The sequence below is a fragment of the Mobula birostris genome, chromosome 7 (assembly GCF_030028105.1).
Source record: "Mobula birostris isolate sMobBir1 chromosome 7, sMobBir1.hap1, whole genome shotgun sequence".
NCBI lineage: Eukaryota > Metazoa > Chordata > Chondrichthyes > Myliobatiformes > Myliobatidae > Mobula > Mobula birostris.
Genome location: NC_092376.1, coordinates 23,704,723 through 23,726,564, shown reverse-complemented (window position 1 = coordinate 23,726,564; position 21,842 = coordinate 23,704,723). Strand labels below are relative to the sequence as shown.

Here is a 21,842-nt window from a genome sequence, read left to right as displayed (position 1 = left end):
TTTCTGTGTAGTTTTTGATTAATTCTATTGTATTTGTTTGTTTTCCTGTAAATGCCTACAGGAAAATGAATTTCAAGATACCATATGGTGAGATATATTTGATAATAAATTGAGTTTGAATTTTGAACTTTGAAATTTGAATGATGGTATTTTGTCAGGAAAGTTTTTAAAACGTTAAAAGATATAACAAGACAGATGCTAAACAACTTGTATGGTACACTCATTGGCCACAGGAGGCACCTAATAAAGTGGCTAATGAGCATAGGTCTTCTGCTGCTGTAGTCCATCCACTTCAAGGTATGACATGTTGTGTACTTAGAGATGCTGTTCTGCACACCAGTCTTGCAACGCATGCTTATTTCAATTACAGTCACCTTCCTGTCAGATTGAAGCAGTCCAGCCATTCTTCTCTGACCTCCCTCATTAACAAGGAATTTTTGCCCATAGAACTGCCACTCACTGCATTTTTTTTTCACACCATTCTCTGTAAACTCTGGAGACTGTTATGCGTGAATATCCAAGGACATAAGCAGTTTCTGATATAGTCAAATCACCCCATCTGGCACCAACAATCATTCCAAGGTCAAAGTCACTTAGGTCACATTTCTTCCCCATTCTGACGTTTGGTCTAAGCAACAAATGAACCTCTCGACCACATCTGCATGCTTTTATGCATTGAGTTGCTGCCACCTGTTTGGCTGATTAGATATTTGCATTGACGAGGTGTCCATGAAGGTTAATGAAATACCCACTGAGTGTATTTTCACCCACTCCAGACACATAAACAGCAAATCACTGTGCCATTAGCTTTGATAGAAAATAACCTTAAATATTCATATGTTGTTAATTTGTTCACTGCAGCACAAACTCCAATCCCCATGTCATATTTAGTGTGTAGAACAAAAAGGCTAACTGAGACTTATAATGGTCTTGAAATTCAATCTTATAGCACTGATTAGTTCGATGTGACTTGACTGAGGATGAACCTTTCTTAGAGTGAAACCAATAAGAGCCATGCCTTTGTCATTTTGTTTCGTTCTTGAAATTCAACCAGCGCAAGTTCTATTTGCATATTTGACAGGATTTCTTTTGCACTTTAAGAGCAGAGTTCTTCTGAAAGGCTCTTTCGAACTCTTGGGTCTTGACAGCGGGTCTATAAATGAACCACTCATTGGCACAATCTATGGCAATCATTTTGCACACCATTTATGGTGTACCTCTATTTTCTAAGCCATGGTGTTTCATTAACACAGTTGGAAATCAATCAAGGTATAAAATGCACAATGTTCTCCCAGGAAAATGCAGTGGCATGTACAACATCTATATATTGTATCAGAGACTCACATTTGTATGTAAGTATATTCTAAATCTTTGCAAAAGGTTAGGATAATTCTGTGATTTAAGTTTTCTCATAGCTTTCATCTAATTGTCTATTTATAAAATATACTGAGTCTCAAATGGAAGTAATTAAGTATAAAATCTATCTGTGAAACTTAGAAAAAGCATTTGTTAAGGGGCCTTTGATGCAATTTTTGTTGATGTCATTTTAGGTACAGAGAAATATGACTTGCTTTTCATGTTCTGTTATTTACTGCCAACAACAGCAATCTTAGGAAAGGGATCGGCTTGCTCTGCCAGCTCACCAGTGAATGCATTCATGTAAAATTCCCTTTGTACTCTACTTAACAGATTAATGGCTGCATTTCAATTGTGCAGTTAAAAATTTTACATAAACACATTAACCAGCACGCCACCAGAAGAAATTAAACACTTAATTGTTCTACCGAAACATTGACTATGGTCGCATTTGTGAAGACTGTCCCTGTTCGTATTTGTAGTAAATTCATGAACACATTCAAATCCAGGAGAGGCGATTTTGAACTTGCCCATCTGGAAATGAGTAGCTTCTAAAACTAGCAACTATTCTGAAGGGTAGCAGGAGGAAAATCTGTTCTAATGCATTGAGAACTTGGTTACAAACACTAATATCTAAAGGGATTCTGCAAGGTGGGATGAGGGAGAGATAAATGGAAAAGTATCAATAGAACAAGATGAAGTAGGATGGGGAGAGATGGAAACAATGCTGGGGTGATAATCTTTGACCAGGGGTGGTAAAGATTAGATGTAAAAGAAACTTTGGATCAGGGAAAGAGTGGAGTAGGCGCAAGAAAAAGGGAAAGTTGTGGCTCATTTCACTAATCAAACACCTCAAGGATACATGCTTAGCCCACTGCTCTACTCTTTTGACACTTGTTTGGCCAGGCACATCTCAAATGCCATCTATAAATTCAAGAATGACATCTGAATCTCAGATGGTGATGAAGAGGTTTACAGGAATGAGATAGATCATCTAATCAAGTAATGTCGCAACAGCTTCAAACTCAATGTCAGCAAGTCGTAACAACAAAAAGCCTGCCCTGAGGAAGAGTCTTGGCCCAAAACATCTACTATCTACTCATTTCCATAGATGCTGCCTGACCTGCTGAGTTCCTCCAGCATTTTGTGTGTTGCTTACGACCAAAGAGCTGATAGTAGACTTCATGAAGGGGAAATTGGGAGAATACACACCAATCCTCATTGAGTGGTTAGTGGTGGAACTCCAAGTTCCCGGGTCTCAATATCTCTCGGCCCAGCACATTGACGCAAAAGTGAAGAAGGGATGCCAGCGGTGAGCTTTCATTAGGAGTCTGAGGAGATTTGGTATGTCACAAAACACTCTTAAAAATCTCTATAGATGCATACAACCTGGTATGGATTTCAAGAGACTATACAGAGCTATAGCTCCAGAGTTAGCTCCATTACCAGTACAATCTTCCCCACCATTGAGAACATCTTCAAGAGGCAATGCTTCAAGAAGACGCTATCCTTCCTTAAGGACCCTCACCATATCCAATTCTCATTGCCACCGTCAGGTATAAGAGCATGAAGATCCATACTCAATGATCTAGGAACAGCTTCTTCCCCTCCACCATCAGACTTCCAAATGGCTCATGAATTCTGAACATTAACTCATTATTCCTTTTTTACGCAACATCTATTTATCTTTACTATTTATAGATTTTTATGTCTTTGCACTCCACTGTTGCTGCAAAACAAATTTCACGTCATATGTCAGTGATAATTAATCTGATTCTGATTCTGGAAGGCAGGAGAGTCTAAATGATGAATAACCCAATGGACGTGAGTGCTAGGAGTGTGGAAAAGGGCATTGTGAATACCAAAAGCTAGCTCTGGAAGAAGTGTAAATAGGAGAAAGTGGATAAATATGTCAAATTTCCATTATCTGTTTTTGTGATTTAGTTTCTCCTCCTTTCTACCCTACAACTAACTTGACATTTGATTCTCTCTATTCTTCCCTTTTTCTCTACAATGTAAAACTCATTATACCACTATTTTTATCAGTTCTGAATTTGATCCAAAACATTAACTTTGTTTCTCCCTGCGCAGACACTGTCTGATTAGTGGTATACGTATAGCATTTTCTGCCTTTACTTTTGCTTTCTGAAATGTGCAGTATTTTGCTTAGAGGTAGAAAGAGTCTGGACTGAGCAATTAGTCTGAATGAGTGATTGAAGGGCATCATGGTAACGTAACACTATTACAGCACCAGCGACCCAGGTTCAATTCCTGCCGCTGCCTATGAGGACTTTGTACATTCTCCTCATGAGCACATGGATTTCTTCTGTGTGTTTCAGTCTTCTCCCACATTCCAAAGATGTATGGGTTCATGGGTTAATTCATTACATGGGTGTACTTGAGCAGTGTGGGTTCTTTGGGCTGTAAAGGGTCTGTTAACACGCCGCATCTCTAATTAAAGTAAATAAAATGTCCTGTTATCGTGTTGTAAATTTGCTGTGATTCTGTCCAATGCAACTGAGGAAATCCTCAGTGCATCTCTGGTGTCAGGAGAAGTACATGCAGAGGCATCCTAAGAAACAGTTACAGTCTGATCAGTTGTGTTAATTCCTGGAAGTACTTTGATTATTTTGCAACACAGGATCAGAGAATGATGATCCTAAAACGGACTCTGATTAAGAAAGGGCACTTGAATTGCGATATGAGGCTTGACGGCCGAACCTTTCAATTTCAGCTACTTAACTAATTCGTAGCTTCACACCACTGCTCTATAAACCATTTATTACCAATTTTATTAATTTTTTTTACATTTTATTTTTTTTTCAAATGGAACATCAAAGAATTCAAACAGTATGCAGGAATGTTCATGAAGTTACCACTGAGCAAACTACAGAATTTACCATACTTGGTTTGGAAAATGGAAATAAAATGAGAAGTTTTTTTTTAACTAGTATATTTACATAGTGCCTAATCGTGAATAGCAACTAATCCCAAGAATTCTGCCCATGAATAAATTATCCATGATATCTATACAGAGTGTAAAATGATTAGATCACTTAAAGTCATTCACTGCCAAATTAATACTGGAATCATCCTGTGCCATGTACTGAGAGGAACACTGCATGGTTCCACGTTGAATTATAATGCGGCAGAACATTGTGGGAGTTAACTAAATACTGTATATTAACCAGCTGTGATCATTGTATTTAGAAATAGCTGAAAAAGACAGCTTCAAGAAAAAGCAACTCTTGCAAGGTCCAAACAATTACTAATTTTTTTTTTACAATTTCTAGTGTATATGGCAGATAACTCATTGTTTAGGTGACATGGTGTCATGCAAAATATGATGAACTGTTTCAAGGCTATAAATGTCATTCGCTTTCTTTTTCTCTCTGAGGATATCATCCTTTATCATTTTCCTTATAGATTTTTAAATTTTATTTTTCCCATTTGCGTGATCACAACTTTTGTTCTACTGTAAAATGATTCCCATTGCTGTGAGACCACATCCTCCATTTCTATAATGACTGGAGAGTTGATTCATCCTGTAACACTAACTGGAGTCCTCAGAACTTTGTGGATAGTACCTCGGCATCAGTTTACGTAGTAGAGCCAGTAGATCAGGTTGAAGAGAGAAAAAACGACTGGAAATACTATCCTTGACCACCGGTCTATGGCGTTAACGTCAGTCAGATTTGGGATTTTGATTTTTAACTGGGATGACCTTCTTCGCAACCGGTTCTTTTTGGCCTGGGCAGCATTTCTGTCAGGCGTGCTGCGGCCCAGTCCTACACGGGCTGTGCTTTGTTTCCTGTACTGAATTCCTGAGTTGTCAAAGGACATCACTGAATTCCTCGACTCGGTCACACTTGTCGTCACCTCAGTAGCTGCGACTTCATTGTGGATCTCCAGGGTAGAGAGCAAGATATTTCCATGGGCGTCCACCTGGATGCAAAAGTAAAAGTGCATGTCAGTCATGTTTCCTGAACAGAGACTTGTAACACAATGTTTGACATAGTGTACTGAAACAACAAAATATAACAGGCACTGAATAAGAAGGTAAGACACTGAAGTCAGGTTGGAATTGCATCTAATCACAAGACCCTACAAAGGATTGTAAGGACTGCTTGAAAGATCACGAGAGATATTTATCAGAAGCCAAGTTTATACAGGGCCCTTAACATTGTTAAGGATCCATCCCGACTCTCTTGCAATCTCTTTAACTCTCTACCATCAGGCAGGAGGTAACATAGCTTTACAACAAGGACTGTTAAGATGGGAAAAAACTTCATCCCCCAGGGCAAGAGACTATTAACCTCCCTGCCATTACCCAGGTCTCATCATGTCTGAAATTTCAATAGTGTTTTACCGTTTGCTTTTTAACTTGTGTCATAAGTGCATCTTATGGTAAATGTCAATCTTCTGAAATATATTTTATTATTTTCAAAATTATTTGTGGTAATATTACTTTATGTGGTGTGTGTGGGTTATATATACTGTGTTGTGCACCTTGGTCAAGAGAAAAGCTGTTTCGTTTGGTGGTATATACATATAGTTAACGTGAATAATAAACTTGAACTTGTCTCTGAAATGGGTTTCCATTCAAAAAAAAATCATGGCTGCATCTTTGCCTCAACTCCATTTTACTGTCTCTCTTGATACCTCTAGTACCAAAAGATATCACTAGGCATTGACTTTGCTCAATGTCCAAGGAATCTTCGCTATCAGAACAAATGAGACTCAATGGACATTACATAATAGGAGAGCATTCACAATCAGATTGTATGCTGTGGAGAGGGGCAAGTGCAAGAGGCACAATGTCAAAACTGGGGGGAACTAAGAATTAGAAAGGGATTTTAACACGTCAGTACTGGTGCAACAGATCTCAAGAGAAAGCCATTGAAAAGGGTGATGAAGGTATATTGAGACAGCAAATTACCTATATTGGACAGAAGTGTTTGAAAAAAACCATAGAGCAGATGCTAATTAGATCTTTAAGTAGTTATGCTCTTATGTTATGAATGGCTGCAGTAATACTTCTGGCAACTAAAGAGGAATTCTGGGAGCATTTACCTGACTGGCTATACTTTATTCAGAGTTTGAGATTTTCTATATCAACAAAGACTCTTGCAAATTTCTACAAAGAACATTCTGACTGGTTATATCACCATTTGCTATGGAGGCTACAACGCAAAGATTGGAAAAAAGGCTGGAGAGTACAATGCACAGATTGAAAAAAAGCTCGAGAGTACAACACACAGATTGAAAGAAGCTCCAGAGTGGCTGCAGCCTCAGCCAGCTCCATCAGGGGCACTAGCCTCCCACCATCATGAACATCTTCAAAAGGTGATGCCTCAAGAAGGTGACATCCATGATTAAGGACCCTCATCATCCAGAAAATGCTTTCTTCTCATTACTATAGGAGGTATTGGAGCCTGAAGACACATACTCAATGTTTTAGGAACAGCTTCTTCCTTTCTGCCATTTCTTTTTTAATTCTTTAAAGTATATTACTTATTGTAACACAGTACTTCTTTTATTTATTGCACTACACGGCTGCTGCAGAACAACAAATTTCACAACACATGTACGCGATCATAAACCTGATTCTGATTCTGGTAGAACGCCAGGTCAGGATTTGGATGGGAGTATTTTGACCTCAAGTGACATTATAACTTAGGGCAGGGGTTCCAAACATTTCTTATACCATGAACCAACACCATTAATCAAGGAGTCCATGGACCTCAGGTTGGGAACCTGTCTTAGAGTATTGGAGCACAGATAGAAATCCTACAGCCCATTCAGTCCATGTTGACCATTAAGCTTTCATTTAGAGAAATCCTTCTACTAGCACTTGGTCCATAGTCTTCTATGTCTCCTGACTCATATGTTTATTTAGATCCTTCTTGTGAGATCATCTGCCTCTGTCAATGTCTCCAGTAGTGCATTCCAGATTCCAGTTCCCTCTGGGTAGGGAAATCTTCTGCTTGATGAGCTGTGGGGACTCCACATTCTACAGTCGTTGTGCCTCCGTTATTCGTTGGGACTTGTGGCCATGATCACCACTGAAACCTTGACAGAGGATCAGACCAGATCTTAACTTAACTTACTGCCTGTTATGCCATTGGCATTTAGGGCAGCAATGAAGTTCCTCCATCTCTGCCTGTATAGGATTCTTCATTGCTGTTTCCATAACAATTGTTTTTGACTATTAGTGTTGTTATCCCTGAGCTGAACCCCTGAACCTGGAGGACTGGTGGACCGGTCTTGGTCTGATCTCTACTCTTTGACCTGTTTGGCATGGGTGACCTTACCAAGAGCAAACGCATAAGGCCCTGACTCCAGCCGACATAGTTCTCCAGGTCATTGAAGCACACAAGCCTCCAAACCCTATGAAAAGGTTGTAAACTTCTTGGAGGAGATCAGATCTTAGCCCCTGTTTTAACCACTGGGAATTTTCAGAACTAATGGAACGAATAGCAAGATTGATTCTTCTTATAACGTCTTTATGTGTTAGTGGCTGGAAAATAATAAGTCTAGAATTGGAGTGAAAATTAAGAGTTAATTTAATTGCACTGCAAAACATAAAATGATTCCAGTTATATTTTATTAAATAGAACAGTGAATAACAGAAATTAACTCATTTTAAAGGCTTCCTTTGGCAAAGTAAATTTATTATAAAGTATGTACATATTACTATTTATTACATTGAGATTCATTTTCTTATGGGAAAAATAAAAGAATACAAGAGAATCTATGAAAAAATATACAGACAAGGATTGATAAACAAATGAATGCACAAAATGTGATAAACTGTGCATATAAAAATTAATACTAAGAACATGAGGTGTAAAGAGCCCTTGAAAGTGAGTCTGTAGGTTGCAGAACCAGTTCAGAGTATTGGTAATTGAAATTATCCACGCTGGTTTAGGAGGGTTGAAGGGTATAATGACTGTTCCTGAGCCTGATGGTGCTAGAGAACTTAGCAAACACAGATTTTTTGATCTCAGTGGATCTGTTGACCAGATGAAAATCTTTAAAATGGACGAAAGAGCCTGTAGCTTGTTGCACAATCAGGGCCATCTTCTCCACCACGGGGTTTACAGTATATGGTGGGGACACATTTGTATGCCGCCTACGATGGCTAATGGGATAATAGGAAAGGGGATAAAGTGAAATTTGGTTAAATCGGACTGGATCTCCTTTATGTTTTCCTGCAATAATACAAACTGAGCTCATGGTAGGTGAGAAAAAAAGAGCATTGTCTATCTGGGTTGTGTTCTACCATCTTCGTAGCCCATGATAATTACTCACAGTAATCCAACTCTGCTAGCCTGTAATGGGCACACATAGTAGTGAGGAAAAGCTCAGGGAAGTCATTGGTGCAAACTCACCATTTCTCCCATGTATTCTTAACCTACAACACTTCTGATTATCCTATACCACATAACAAAATAGCTTTTCCCAGAAGGAACCTATTTCCTTTCTTCTGAATGAACCAGTACTATCTGTTTCCACTACCTCTTTTAGGAGCATTTTTGTGCACTGAACTGATATTTTCACTGATTAGTTTTGAATTAAAAGTGGCTCCTCAAAGTTTTTTCCAGCGGGAGGAGAAGATGGCGGCGCTATGCAGCTCGCAGCGGCCACTCCGATGGTGATGTCTGTTATCTGTCAAGTAGGGTCCCGTGCACAATCCTGATTTGATGGAGACAGACGTGAGAGCGTGGAAGAACATCTGGTGAAACTTCTGAAATGCCTGCTTCGCTGCTGCTGCTGCTACTGTGTGATCCAGAATCTCCGGAGGGGAAGGCCTCGAGTCCTCGGCTTTGCTTGTTGCTCGGAGGCCGGGGCGGGGTCAAAGCGCTCGGCAGAGGATGGTACCTGGTGCTCGGTGCTTGGTGTCGGAGGGCTGGTCGGAGACTCAAAAGTTTTCGGACGGACTCAGGGTCCGCTGCGGTCGGGTGCTTCCAATCGTGCTGCATCGGCAAGTTTGTGGCACTTGGAGGTTCATGGCAGGTAGAGTTTCTCCCTTCTATCGTCTGCGTGAGATGATGGGGCTATCGGGACTTTGAGACTTTTTTTTACCGTGCCCATGTTTGCTCGTTATCAAATTACGTTATTGCTTTGCACTGTTGTAACTATATGTTATAATTATGTGGTTTTGTCAGTTTTAGTCTTGGTTTGTCCTGTGTTTCTTGTGATATCATTCTGGAGGAACATTGTATCATTTTTTTCTTTCTTTTTCAATCTTTTTATTAATTTCAAAATATAGAAACAAAACATAGCAATAATACAAATAGTAGGAGATATATTGTTACACTTAAAAAAGTAATTGCAATACCAAATAGTGTAAATTAACAAAGCTCCCAATCATGTAGAACTAACAACGGATAATACAAAGCAAAAAAAAACTGGAAAAAAAAGTCATGAAAAGAAAAAAAAAACAAAAAAAAAACAAACCCCATCCCAAAAAAAAAACAGAACTATCTCGTTATTACTCTTATATTAATCCAATATGTGACAGATGCCATTCCGAGATAGCTTCTTTAACTCACATGTTTTGGTCATGTCCCTTGTTGGAGAAATATTGGAAAGATATTTTTGATATTATTTCAACGGTCCTAAATATAGACTTACAACCTCATCCAATTACTGCTATCTTTGGACTACCAATGATAGACTTAAATAATTTAACTTCTTCATCACGAAGGATGATCGCATTTCTTACTTTAATGGCTAGAAGGTCCATTTTATTGAATTGGAAAGAGATTAACCCTCCTAAGGTATTTCATTGGTTTTCAGAAACTATGGTGTGTTTGAATTTGGAGAAAATTAGAAGTGCAGTTTATGACCCTTCCATTAAGTTTGAAAAAACTTGGAGGCCATTCATTCAGCATTTTCATTTGATGTAATTTGATCATTTCCAAACGTTTTATCTCTCTGTACTGTTGTTGGAGGGGAATGGAGTCGTTGACACTAAGGTTTTCTTCTTTTCCATTTTTAAGTTGTTAGTTTTGCCCAAGTCTTTTAGTTTAGTTGATTAATTCTGTATCATTTTTTTAATGCATACGTTTCTAAATGATAATAAACGAGGACTGAGTGTCCTCATAATCTAATCTAATCTACAAGGTACAAGCCATGGGTGTGATAGAATAGACTCCATTTGTCTGAATGAATACAGCTGCAAAGACATTTCAAAGTTCAAAGTAAGTATATTATCTAAGTGTGTGTACCATATACAAACCTGAGATTTATTTTGTTGGAGGCACCCACAAGAAAAAAAACAAAGAGGTGCAATAAAATCCACAAAAAAAACAAGATTGACAAACATCTAATGTGCAAAAAGACAACAAATCATGCAAATAATTAAAAAAAGTAAACACATAGCACTTGAACATTAGCTGCAGAGTCCATGCATGTGAATCCACAGACTGTGGGATCAGTTCAGCTCTGAGGTGAGTGAAGCCAGTCCAGATAGCTGCAGGGCAACAATTGTTCCTGAACCTGGCGGTGTGGGGACCCAAAATTCTTGCACCTTCTGCCTGAGGGTACAGAAAAGGGTAGAAGAGAGGGAGACAAATCAAATGTATGCTAATGGGGGATCTTGGCTGGCATGGAGCAGTGGGCCTGAATAATAGTTTTATCCCCCTCTCGGGCCCCAGTGCTTTGATTTGGCTTGAACTCCACCCCCGCGCTTTCTCTTCTGGTCGATCTTCATCCACTTCAAGGTGCTATACCTGCATTTCAGTGAGTCAAGTTTGCCAAATCTTTCAGGAGATGGTAAAATCACAAGTTCATTTATATGTTTCTAAAGTATGTTTCTTAAAAGGCGAATTACAGGCTGTGGATTGCGCTGATCACAGTTCAGATGTATTTTGAGTAGTTTTGTGAGCTGCCTGCAGAATGTCCACATATATCACACGCAGCATCTTGACACAACCGTGGACAAAGTAGTACACTTCTTTGCCAATCTGCCACCCTCAACATTCAGTCTCAGTGCAGTTTGAACCATCTGCAAGATGCTCTACTGTTACTCACTAATATCAATCCACATCACTTCCCAGAAGGACAGGATCAACAGGCACAATGGATTACCTAAACCTTCAAGTTCCCTTCAGCTCATACAATGTCCTCTCTTAGATATCAGTGTCCCTCCACCTTCACTAGTCTAAATCCTAGAACTCACTCTCTCTCTCTCCAACAATATTGTGAGATACCCTCAGCAGTGACAGTTTAAGAAGATGTTTCACCACCAACTTTTCAGGGTCAGTGGAGAATGGACAATAACTAATTGACATTGCCAGTGATGTCCACATCCCACAAATGAATGAAGAAAATGATTATCCCTCCTTTTGTGTGCAGGCAGAACCTCCAGTTCTACAAGAGCTGAATGGATAAATTAACTGCTTAACATAATCTGCATTGTCTGGACTCAAAAGTCAGAAGTTATGTTTCCAACTAATCAATCCTTTTCCACAGGGAATTTACCCAAGTTACCTTATTGGTCCTGGTACCAAATCCCATCACATTTCCAGATAATCCTCACACTGCAGGGACTAGAAGTATAGATTTTTCAAAAATGGCTTTGCAGTACTTCCAGAATTTCTGTTTTTTATGTAAAGGTTCCAGCATATGCATTTTTTAATTTTCAAATCCATCAACACTGAACCGATTCCACAACTTCCAGACTCACTTTCAAGGACTCTAAACTCATGTTCTCAGTATTATTTATTTATTCATTTTTAAGAAAATTTTCTTTATATTGTATTTGCGCATTGACTGTTTGTCAGTCTTTGTGACAATATATGAGGGGTGATTGATAAGTTCATGGCCTAAGGTAGAAGGTGTCAATTTTAGACAACCTAGTATGTTTATTTTTCAACATAGTCCCCTCCTACATTTACACAGTTAGTCCAGCAGTCGTGGAGCATACGGATCTTGGATCTTCAGAAAGAGTCCACAGCAGGGGTGATTGATACGTTTGTGGCCTAAGGTAGGAGATTAGTTATACAGCTCTCGTTACATGCACATGCAGTTCAACTCTTTGTGTGACTATGCAGAAACTTTGAAGTTAATAACTCATCAAGGGTGATTGATAAGTTCGTGGCCTAAGGTAGAAGGAGGTAAGTTATTAACTTCAAAATTTCTGCATAATCACTCAAAAAGTTGAACTACATGTGCATGTAACGAGAGCTGTATAACTACCTTAGGCCATGAACGTATCAATGCTGTGGACACTTCCTGGAGGTCCAAGATCTGTATGCTCCACGACCGCTGTACGACATGTGTAAGTGTAGCAGGGGACTATGTCGAAAAATATATGTGAAGATTGACTCCTTCTACCTTAGGCCACGAACTTATCAATCACCCCTCGTAAATATAGTTTTTCGTTGACCTTTTATGTATTTTTTGTTCTGTTGTGACTAAATCTCAGGGTAGTATATGACCAGAAAATCCTACAAAAAGTAGTGGGTATGGCCTAGTCCATCACGGCTAAAGCCCTCCCCACCATTGAGCACATCTAGACAAAGGGAGGAAAGCAGGAAAGCAGCAGACCCCCACCACCCAGGTCATGCTCAGGGGCAGGGGCCTTCGGACTCAGACCGTCAGGTCCAGGAACAGTTATCACCCCTCAGCCATCAGGCTCTTGAACCAAAGGGGATAACTTCACTCAACTTCACTTGCGCCATCATTGAAATGCTCCCATAACCTATGCACTTTCAAAGACTCTTCACCTCATGCGCTCGATATTTATTGTTTATTTATTTATCATTATTATTTCCTTCTTTGTCATTTGCACAACTTGTCTTCTGCACACTGGCTGAATGCCCAAGTTGGTGCAGTCTTCCATAGATTCTATAGCGGTTATTAGATTTATTGAGTATGCCTGCAAGAAAATGAATATTAGCATTGCATATGATAATATTTATGTATTTTGAAAATAAACTTACTTTGAACTTTGATGAATACTATTTTGTTATTCCTCTTTTGCACTACTATTTATTACTGTAACTTGTGGTCATTTTATATCTTGCACTGTAATTCCGCCACAAAACAACAGATTTCATGACATACACTGTGTCAGTGATAACAAACCTAATTCTGATTCTGCCTCTGTGCGACAGCTGTTGAGGATCCATTCTCCAAGGGACAATGTGGAAACACACACCACAATAAACATCTCCCAACCCTACTACCTCTACAACTAAGAATCTGAACACCCTGTCACTTGCCATTTTCCCAGAGCTCAGATTTGAACATGTATTCCCATTCCTTCTGGGAGTACCGTCAGAACCCAGCAACAACTTCATCCATGCTTAGTGAATGCAACTTTACTTGTATCACTGATACCCTGCAACAAAAAAATCATTACCAGTTCATTAGTTCAGCCCTGCTTCCAAAGAGCTTTATGAATACCACATTAAAATGAAAGCTTTCCTCTGCTAATGCTATCTTTTAAATAATCTCTAATGTATTATATTTAATATTTCACAGCATAATATTTATTGAAGCCTTTAGGGAAAGCCCACTTAAGAGATTAATGACCCAGGAACAAAAAAAAATAATCATCTTCAGATTTTTTTTCTCAACGCTCATTACTCTGAGCCACAGTGCCAGGCTGGAGAGAGTCCGTGCATTGAGTAGTGGGCCAGCAAGAGCTATGAAAGGAAGCATGCTGTCTTCAAAATCTCAGTGTCCATTAACTATCAATAGCATTCAGTGTACACTGCAAGACATTTACACCAAGTTGTACTTCCCTGGTTTGAAAGGCTTTTACATAGTTATATGACCATGGAGGGATATGGACATTGTGCAGGCAGAAGGGTTTTTGGATTTGGTTTATTATTAAGTTCAAGTTCAAATTTAATTGTCAATCATCCATGAATACAACCAAACAAAATTGTTTGGGAACTTGGGGGCCAAGATGCAAAACTTAGTACCAACAGTCACTTACAGGACAAGGCACAGATAGCACATATAAGATTGCAAAAATATATAAGATAGCAAGAATATATAGAAGATAGCAGTAAACTGCAGTCACACAAAGAAAAATAGTCCCTGAGTCCATGAGTGTTGCAGCAATCAAACATAATACAGCACACACATAAAAGTTGCTGGTGAACGCAGCAGGCCAGGCAGCATCTCTAGGAAGAGGTGCAGTCGATGTTTCAGGCCAAGACCCTTCGTCAGGACTCATAATACAGCTTGTCTTTTGCCAATGAACACTAGGGGGCAGCACCAACTCCAGCATGGATGCCACATCACACTGCACCCAACACTCTGGTAGAGTGCCTAACTCCAAGGCCTCCCCTTGCTTGGCTGCAAACAGACGACAGCCAGGCTTGAGACCTACTCCTCGCTATGGCTGAGGACATGCAGCTCCCCCACCATCCGGCCCTGCTGTTTTCCAATAAACAGCAGCATTCCACACCACCAATGTCTAAGAGGGTGTTGCAATCACAAGAAACGTAATAAAATGATCACTCACTGGTTTTCTGCACACCTCCTTCAGGCACCAATGCCTCTCTGTTGCAGCCACACCAACTTCAGCTCCTTCAGTTCCACCGCCAATGAGCAACTCGTTGATGGTATAGCCCTGCAGTACTTTTAAGTTCTTAATGTCCAGCAGGGTCTTGCGATCGTAAAAAATATGTTTGAGTAAGACAGCACCACCTTTGGTTGACCCTGTAGAAGCCACTGCGTCCAAGCGCACTGCCATCGTACCAGAAGGTCACTGTAGCTTCACTGTATCTTGGCACATGTGATTACTGTCACATGTAGCAAGATACAGTGAAAAGCTTGTGTTCATACAGATCAGGTCATTACACAGTGCATCACGGTAGAAGAAGGTAAAACAATAATAATGGAAAATTAAATGTAAAAGCTACCAAATAAGAGCAGTGCAGGTAAGTGAAATGTGCAAGATCATAACGAGCAACACACATCAAAGTTGCTGGTGAACGCAGCAGGCCAGGCAGCATCTCTAGGAAGAGGTAGAGTCAACGTTTCGGGCTGAGACCCTTCATCAGGACTAACTGATGGAAGAGTTAGTAAGAGATTTGACAGTGGGAGGGGGAGGGGGAGGGGGAGATCCAAAATGATAGGAGAAGACAGGAGGGGGAGGGATGGAGCCAAGAGCTGGACAGGTGATAGGCAAAAGGGATATGAGAGGATCATGGGACAGGAGGCCTAGGGAGAAAGAAAGGGGGGAGGGGGGGAAAAACCCAGAGGATGGGCAAGGGGTATAGTGAGAGGGACAGAGGGAGAAAAAGGAGAGAGAGAAAAAGAATGTGTGTATATAAATAAATAACGGATGGGGTACGAGGGAGATGTGGGGCATCAGCAGAAGTTTGAGAAGTCAATGCTCATGCCATCAGATTGGAGGCTACCCAGATGGAATATAAGGTGTTGTTCTTCCAACGTGAGTGTGGCTTCATCTTTACAGTAGAGGAGGCTGTGGATAGACATATCAGAATGGGAATGGTCATAACGAAGTAGATTGTGAGATCTGGTGTCCATCTTATCATACAAGAAGTCTGTTTAAGAGTGTAATAACAGTGGGATAGAAGCTGTCCTTGAGCCTGATGGTACATGATTACAGGCTTTTGTATCTTTGGCCCGAGGGGAGAGGGGAGAAGAGAGAATGTCTGGCTGGATGGGGTCATGGATTATGTTAGTCGTTTTACTGACGCAGTGAGAAGTATGGACAGAGTCCAAAGAGGGGAGGTGGGCTCATGTGATGTGCTGAAGGGTTGGTTTAGTTAGGTATTTAATTACTATAGTTTAAATAATTTGGCACAACATCGTAGGCTAAAGGGCCTGGTCCAGTGCTGTACTGTAATCAAAGAAGGCATACCAGCTCTGAGTAAAACCTGCAATATTATATGGAAGCTAAGGGATCAATAATACCTTGATTACTTATCAAGCCATATCAGGAGTAAATTGGCATAACTTGCTGAGTTTTGCAACCTTAATCACTTAGTTTCCAGTCAAATCATTTTGCTGACTATGGCTGTTTATCTATTGTTATTGATCTATGTTAATCCACATCGGTTCTAAAGATAGCAAGTAAGAAAAGGAGAAAATTGTTGGAATTCTCTACCCTTAAGAGCAGGGGAGGCTGAGTCACTGAATATATTCTTTCAGAGGGAAGATATTCCATCCCTCACCTTATCTCCTTACCTGCCCATCACCTCCCTCTGCTACTCCTCCCTCTCCCTTTCTTCCATGGTCTTCTACCCTTTCCTATCAGACTCCCCCTTCTCCAGCCCTTTATCTCTTTCACCTATCAGCTTCCGAGCTCTTTACTTAACCCCACTCCTGGTTTCACTGATCATCTATCACCTTGTACTTCTTCTTCCCCTCCCCCCACCTTCTTGCTCTGACTTCTCATCTTTTTTTCCAGTCCTGGTGAAGGGTTTCGGCCTGAAAAGTCAACTGCACTCTTTTCCACAGATGCTACCTGGCCTGCTGAGTTTCTCCAGCATTTTGTGGGTGTTGCTTGGATTTCCGGCAGTGTTTCAGGACTTGATGGCCAAAGTTATAGGGAAGTTGGACAGGCTAAGAAGTTGTTCTTTGGAGTGTACGAAGGGTGGCCTGACAGAAATATATAAAATCATGAGGTGCCTAGATAGCGTGAATGCGCACTGCCCTTTTTCTCAGGGAGAGCAAATCAAAAATTAGAGGATATCAGTTTGTTATTGGTGTATTATAATTATTCTCACATGCACTGAGGTACAGTGAAAATCTTAAATTGTGTACTGTTCACACAGATTAAATTATTGCACAGTGCAATAAAGTCATACAAGGTAAAACAATTACAGAATGCAGAATAAAGTACAACAGCAAAAGGATATAGGTTTAAGGTGGGAGGTGAGAGATTTAAAATGGACCTGAGAGACAAAGGATGGTGTGGACGTATGGAACAAGCTGCCAGAGAAAGCTGGGACAGATACAATAACAACATTTAAAATGCACTTGGACAGGTCCATGGGTAAGAAAGGTTTACAAGTCATTTAGGATAAACACAGGCAAATTCAAGGGGTGCTATGGTAGCATACGGGTTAGCGCAACCACTTTACATCGCTAGCTATCATTGATAGGGGCTCGATACCCGCCACTGTCTATCAGGATTCAATGTTATCCCCATGACTGCATGGCTTTCCTCTGGGCGCTCCAGTTTCCCCGCTTGTTCTAAAGGCCTACGTTTAGGGTTACGGTTAATAAGATGTAGGTATGCTGTGTTGGTGCCAGATCTGTGGCAATCCTTGCGGGCTGGATTTGATGCAAATGATACAGTTCACTATGTTTATTTGTACATAGGACAAATAAAGCTAATTTTTAAAAAGCTTTAAAAATGGGACTAGCTAAAATGGGCATCTTGGTCAGGGTCGATGGGTTATGCCAACGTTTCTATTCCTCTATGGCAGGGCAGACCTGAGAGGACAAGCGGATGAACTCCTGCTCCTGTTTTGCACATTCTTATGAACCTTAAGGAATATGACAAACTGCTGGGGCTGGGGTCAAGTGTAAGTGAAACAAGTTCAGCAGGATATCTGTGACCCGAGTGCACGACAAGTCTAATCTCCTTCACCAAACAGATGGGAACTAAGGCACTAAGGAGGGGGCAGCTGAGTAAAGGAAGCACGAGGTGAAAATATGAATGCAGGAGAAAGAATGACTTTAGAAACAGAGTGAAATGAGATATTAAGTTACAGAGATATACTTAACTAGAAATTGGAATTTGAAGCAAAAATTGCAAGAATTTACCAGTTTCAGGAATGAAAGCACATCAGTAAATCTGCTTCCTTTTTAAGTGGAATGAGGTTGTATAAGATCTTAAGATATAGGAGTAGAATTGAGCCATTCAGCCCATCGAGTCTGTTCCACCATTCCATCATGGCTGAGTTATTATCCCTTGCCACTCCGTTCCCCTGCCTTATAAGTATAAGGCCTTGAGACTATAAAACATAGGAGCAGAATTAGGCCATTCGACCCATTGAGTCTGCTCTGCAATTCCATCTTGGCTGATTTCTTACCCCTCGCAATCCTATTCTCCTGTCTTCCCGTTATATATATATATATAGAGGCATCCGATAGTCTCATGAGACCATGGATTTGCGCCTTGGAAAGTTTCCAGGACGCAGGCCTGGGCAAGGTTGTATGGAAGACCAGCAGTTGCCCATGCTGCAAGTCTCCCCTCTCCACGCCACTGATGTTGTCCAAGGGAAGGGCGTTAGGACCCATACAGCTTGGCACCAGTGTCGTCGCAGAGCAATGTGTGGTTAAGTGCCTTGCTCAAGGACACACACGCTGCCTCAGCCAAGACTCGAACTAGTGACCTTCAAATCACTAGACAAATGCCTTAACCACTTGGCCATATGCCATTAGCACCATAACTAATCAAGAACCTATCAACCTCCATATTAAGTATACCCAATGACCTGGATTCCACAGGGCTGTCTGTGGCAATGAATTCCAAAGATTCACTATCCTCTGGCTAAGAGTAATGGTCATAGTGATAAAAGAATATTTACAACTGTCATGTAAATGTAAGGAGGAGGAGAAGATGGTGGCCGGACGCAGCTTGTGCAGCCTCTCCGGTGAATGATATCTGTTATCTGTCAAGTAGGGTGCCGTGCACAATCCTAATTTGACGGAGACAGACGTGAGAGAACGGAGGAACATCTGGTGAAACTACTGAAATGCCTTTTTCGCTGCCGCTGCTACTGTGTGATCCGAAATCTCCGGAGAGGAAGGCCCCGAATCCTCGGCTTTGCTTGTTGATCGGTGGCCGGGGCCGGGGTCGCAGTGCTCAGCAGAGATTGTGCTCGGTGCTCGGTGTTGAAGGGCTGGTCGGAGGCTCGAAGTTTTCGGACGGACTCAGAGTCGGCTGTGGTCGGGTGCTTCCAATGCATCGACAGTTGTCGGTGCCTGGAGGTTTATGGTAGAGAGAATTTCTCCCTTCTGCCGCCTGCTATCGGGGACTATCGGGAGTCGATCAGAACTTTGAGACTTTTTTTTTTACCGTTCCCATTGTCTGTTCTTTATCAAATTATGGTATTGCTTTGCACTGCTGTAACTATATGTTATAATTATGTGGTCTTGTCAGTGTTAGTCTTTGGTTTGTCCTTTTTTTTGTGATATCACTCTGGAGGAACATTGTATTATTTCTTAATGCATGCATGCATTTCTGAATGATAATAAACGAGGACTGAGTGTCCTCATAATCAAATCTAATCTAATGTATGTAATCTTCTATAGTGAATTTCATGGGATATATATACATAAATTCAGCAAGCTACTAATGAAAAAAAGAATCAAAAGAGATTGGTGAGCTCACGTTTAAATGATTCAACTAGCAAGAAGAAAAGAAACTGACCTTTAGAGATGTGGAATTTACAGCATATTGCTGGTCAGTGTGCACATTAACAATAGCATGGATCAGAGATTCTCTGCGATGTTCTCAGTAAAACTTTCCCTATTATTTCCACCAACAATATATCAAGGATACACAGCTTCCTTTACCATGAGACAACTGGGCTGAAAGCAAGTGTAAATGAATAGCTTTGTAGAACCACAGCCTTGGAAAAACAGTGAGTGGAAGAGGGTCTTAAGCACTGAGTGAAAATGTAAATGTTCAACTGAGAACAACTTTATCATGTAGCTCAGTACACATCAGGCTGCACCTTAGTAAAAGTAACCTGCAATACCTTTTGATGCAAAATCCCTTGCACATCAGGCACTGTATAGGTTGTGGGTGGAGGAACTAAATCATTCACAAGATGCTTAAATGTTTTGGGCAGGATATCAAGGGCTTTAATAAACCTTGTGCAAGATTGCCAATTTGTCTCCCTTATCAGTAACTTATATTTCAATGTAGACCCACAACTAATTCCAATGGTTAATTTTTTTAATACTCTGCAAATCTCCTCAGAAGCTGTTTCGGCTCATCCAAGATTTGACATCTGTTTTTCTTTTTTTGGAGAGATACTGTACTCTTATCAACTGCTTGGTTCTCTCAGAAATCAGGAAAAAACAGTCTAGTAAGAAATTCTCTCTCACCTTCTCTCTTCCCTATCTCCCCCCTCTCTATTCCTTCATCCTGTTGCAATGATTCTAACAGACTTCCTCCATTTTACCACATTGCCTTTTCAAATTCCTTCCTTCACCATTTTGAAGTTGGGGCTCTTGGTGTTGCAGCACTATTTTGATTTTCCGAACCTCGAAAGAATTAATTGCGACCACTCTAGCAGGTAAGTATTCCCTCATGTCCCAGGTTACAGTTTTACTTCCGACCTACTTAAATTGCCTGCACTGAGAGTCAAGGCCCTGGCATGCTTTGCCTGAGAAGGTACTGGAGGCAAGTACTATCATAACATTTTAAAAACATCTGGGTAAGCACCTGATTTGCCAAGGCATAGATGGATAGAGACTGACATTGGTAAATAGAATTCACATGTATTGGTGCTTGACGGTCAGCCTAGACATGAAGGGTCAAAGGATGTGTTTCTGTGCTGAATAATTTTATGATTATGCAAAAGAGCGAGATACATGTTCGTGATCTGAATAGTCTGTAATTTTACAGTTTAGACCAAAAACTGAAAACCAAGTATACTGTATTAGCTGTTAGTAGGAAGAAGCCATATCAGATTAAGGGAGCAAACTGATTTAATTTTGTTTATAATCTTTGCAAGGCAAGCATTTGGCATGGAAAATGCTATACAAGAACATCTGCAAATCCAAGCAACGCACACAAAATGCTGGAGGTACTCAGCAGGCCAGGCAGCATTTATGGAAAAAAGTACAGATGATGTTTCAGGCTGACACCCATTGAAACACCGACTGTACTTTTCTCCATAGATGCTGCAGGCCTGCTGAGTTCCTCTAGCATTTTGTCGTTGTTGACAGCATACAAGAATATTGAATAATAACCTGTATTTAGCAAGTTGATTTTGATAAGCTTATGGTAATATTTTATTATCATGAGCCTACCATAAACAATAATTGCTTTGCTCTCTCTCCTTTGGTTGGATACATAATCCAGAGGTAACAGTTGGTGTGCTGGAGGAACTCAGCTGATTGAGTAGCACCCGTGGGAGGAAAGAAATAGTCCACATTTTGGGGTGAAATCCCGCATCAGGAACAAGAGAGGAGATGCAAGACGGCCAACATAAAGAGGCAAAGGGAACTCTCTCGGTCCTGATGCAGGGCTTCAACCCAATACATTGAAAGTTCCTTTCCTCCCACAGAGGGAGGAGAAGATGGCAGCGCGACGCAGCTCGCAGTGGCCACTCTGGTGGTGATGTCTGTTATTTGTCAAGTAGGGTGCTGTGCACAATCCTGATTTGATGGGGACGGACGTGAGAGCACGGAGGAACATCTGGTGAAACTTCTGAAATGCCTGCTTTGCTACTGCTGCTACTGTGTGGTCCAGAATCTCCAGAGGGGAAGGCCCCGGGTCCTCGGCTTTGCTTGTTGCT

At 40.7% G+C, this 21,842-nt stretch overlaps 1 protein-coding gene across 1 annotated transcript in view; it reads right to left on the bottom strand.

Annotated features, from left to right (window-relative positions):
- Positions 1–4,327: 4,327 nt before the first annotated feature.
- The window catches only part of gabrb3 (gamma-aminobutyric acid type A receptor subunit beta3), a 383,905-nt gene continuing 366,390 nt past the window's right edge, over positions 4,328–21,842 (bottom strand). The window contains exon 9 of the mRNA XM_072264245.1: positions 4,328–5,301. Coding sequence (XP_072120346.1) covers positions 4,951–5,301 — 351 coding nt within the window. The 3' untranslated portion in view covers positions 4,328–4,950. The remainder of the gene's footprint in view (positions 5,302–21,842) is intronic.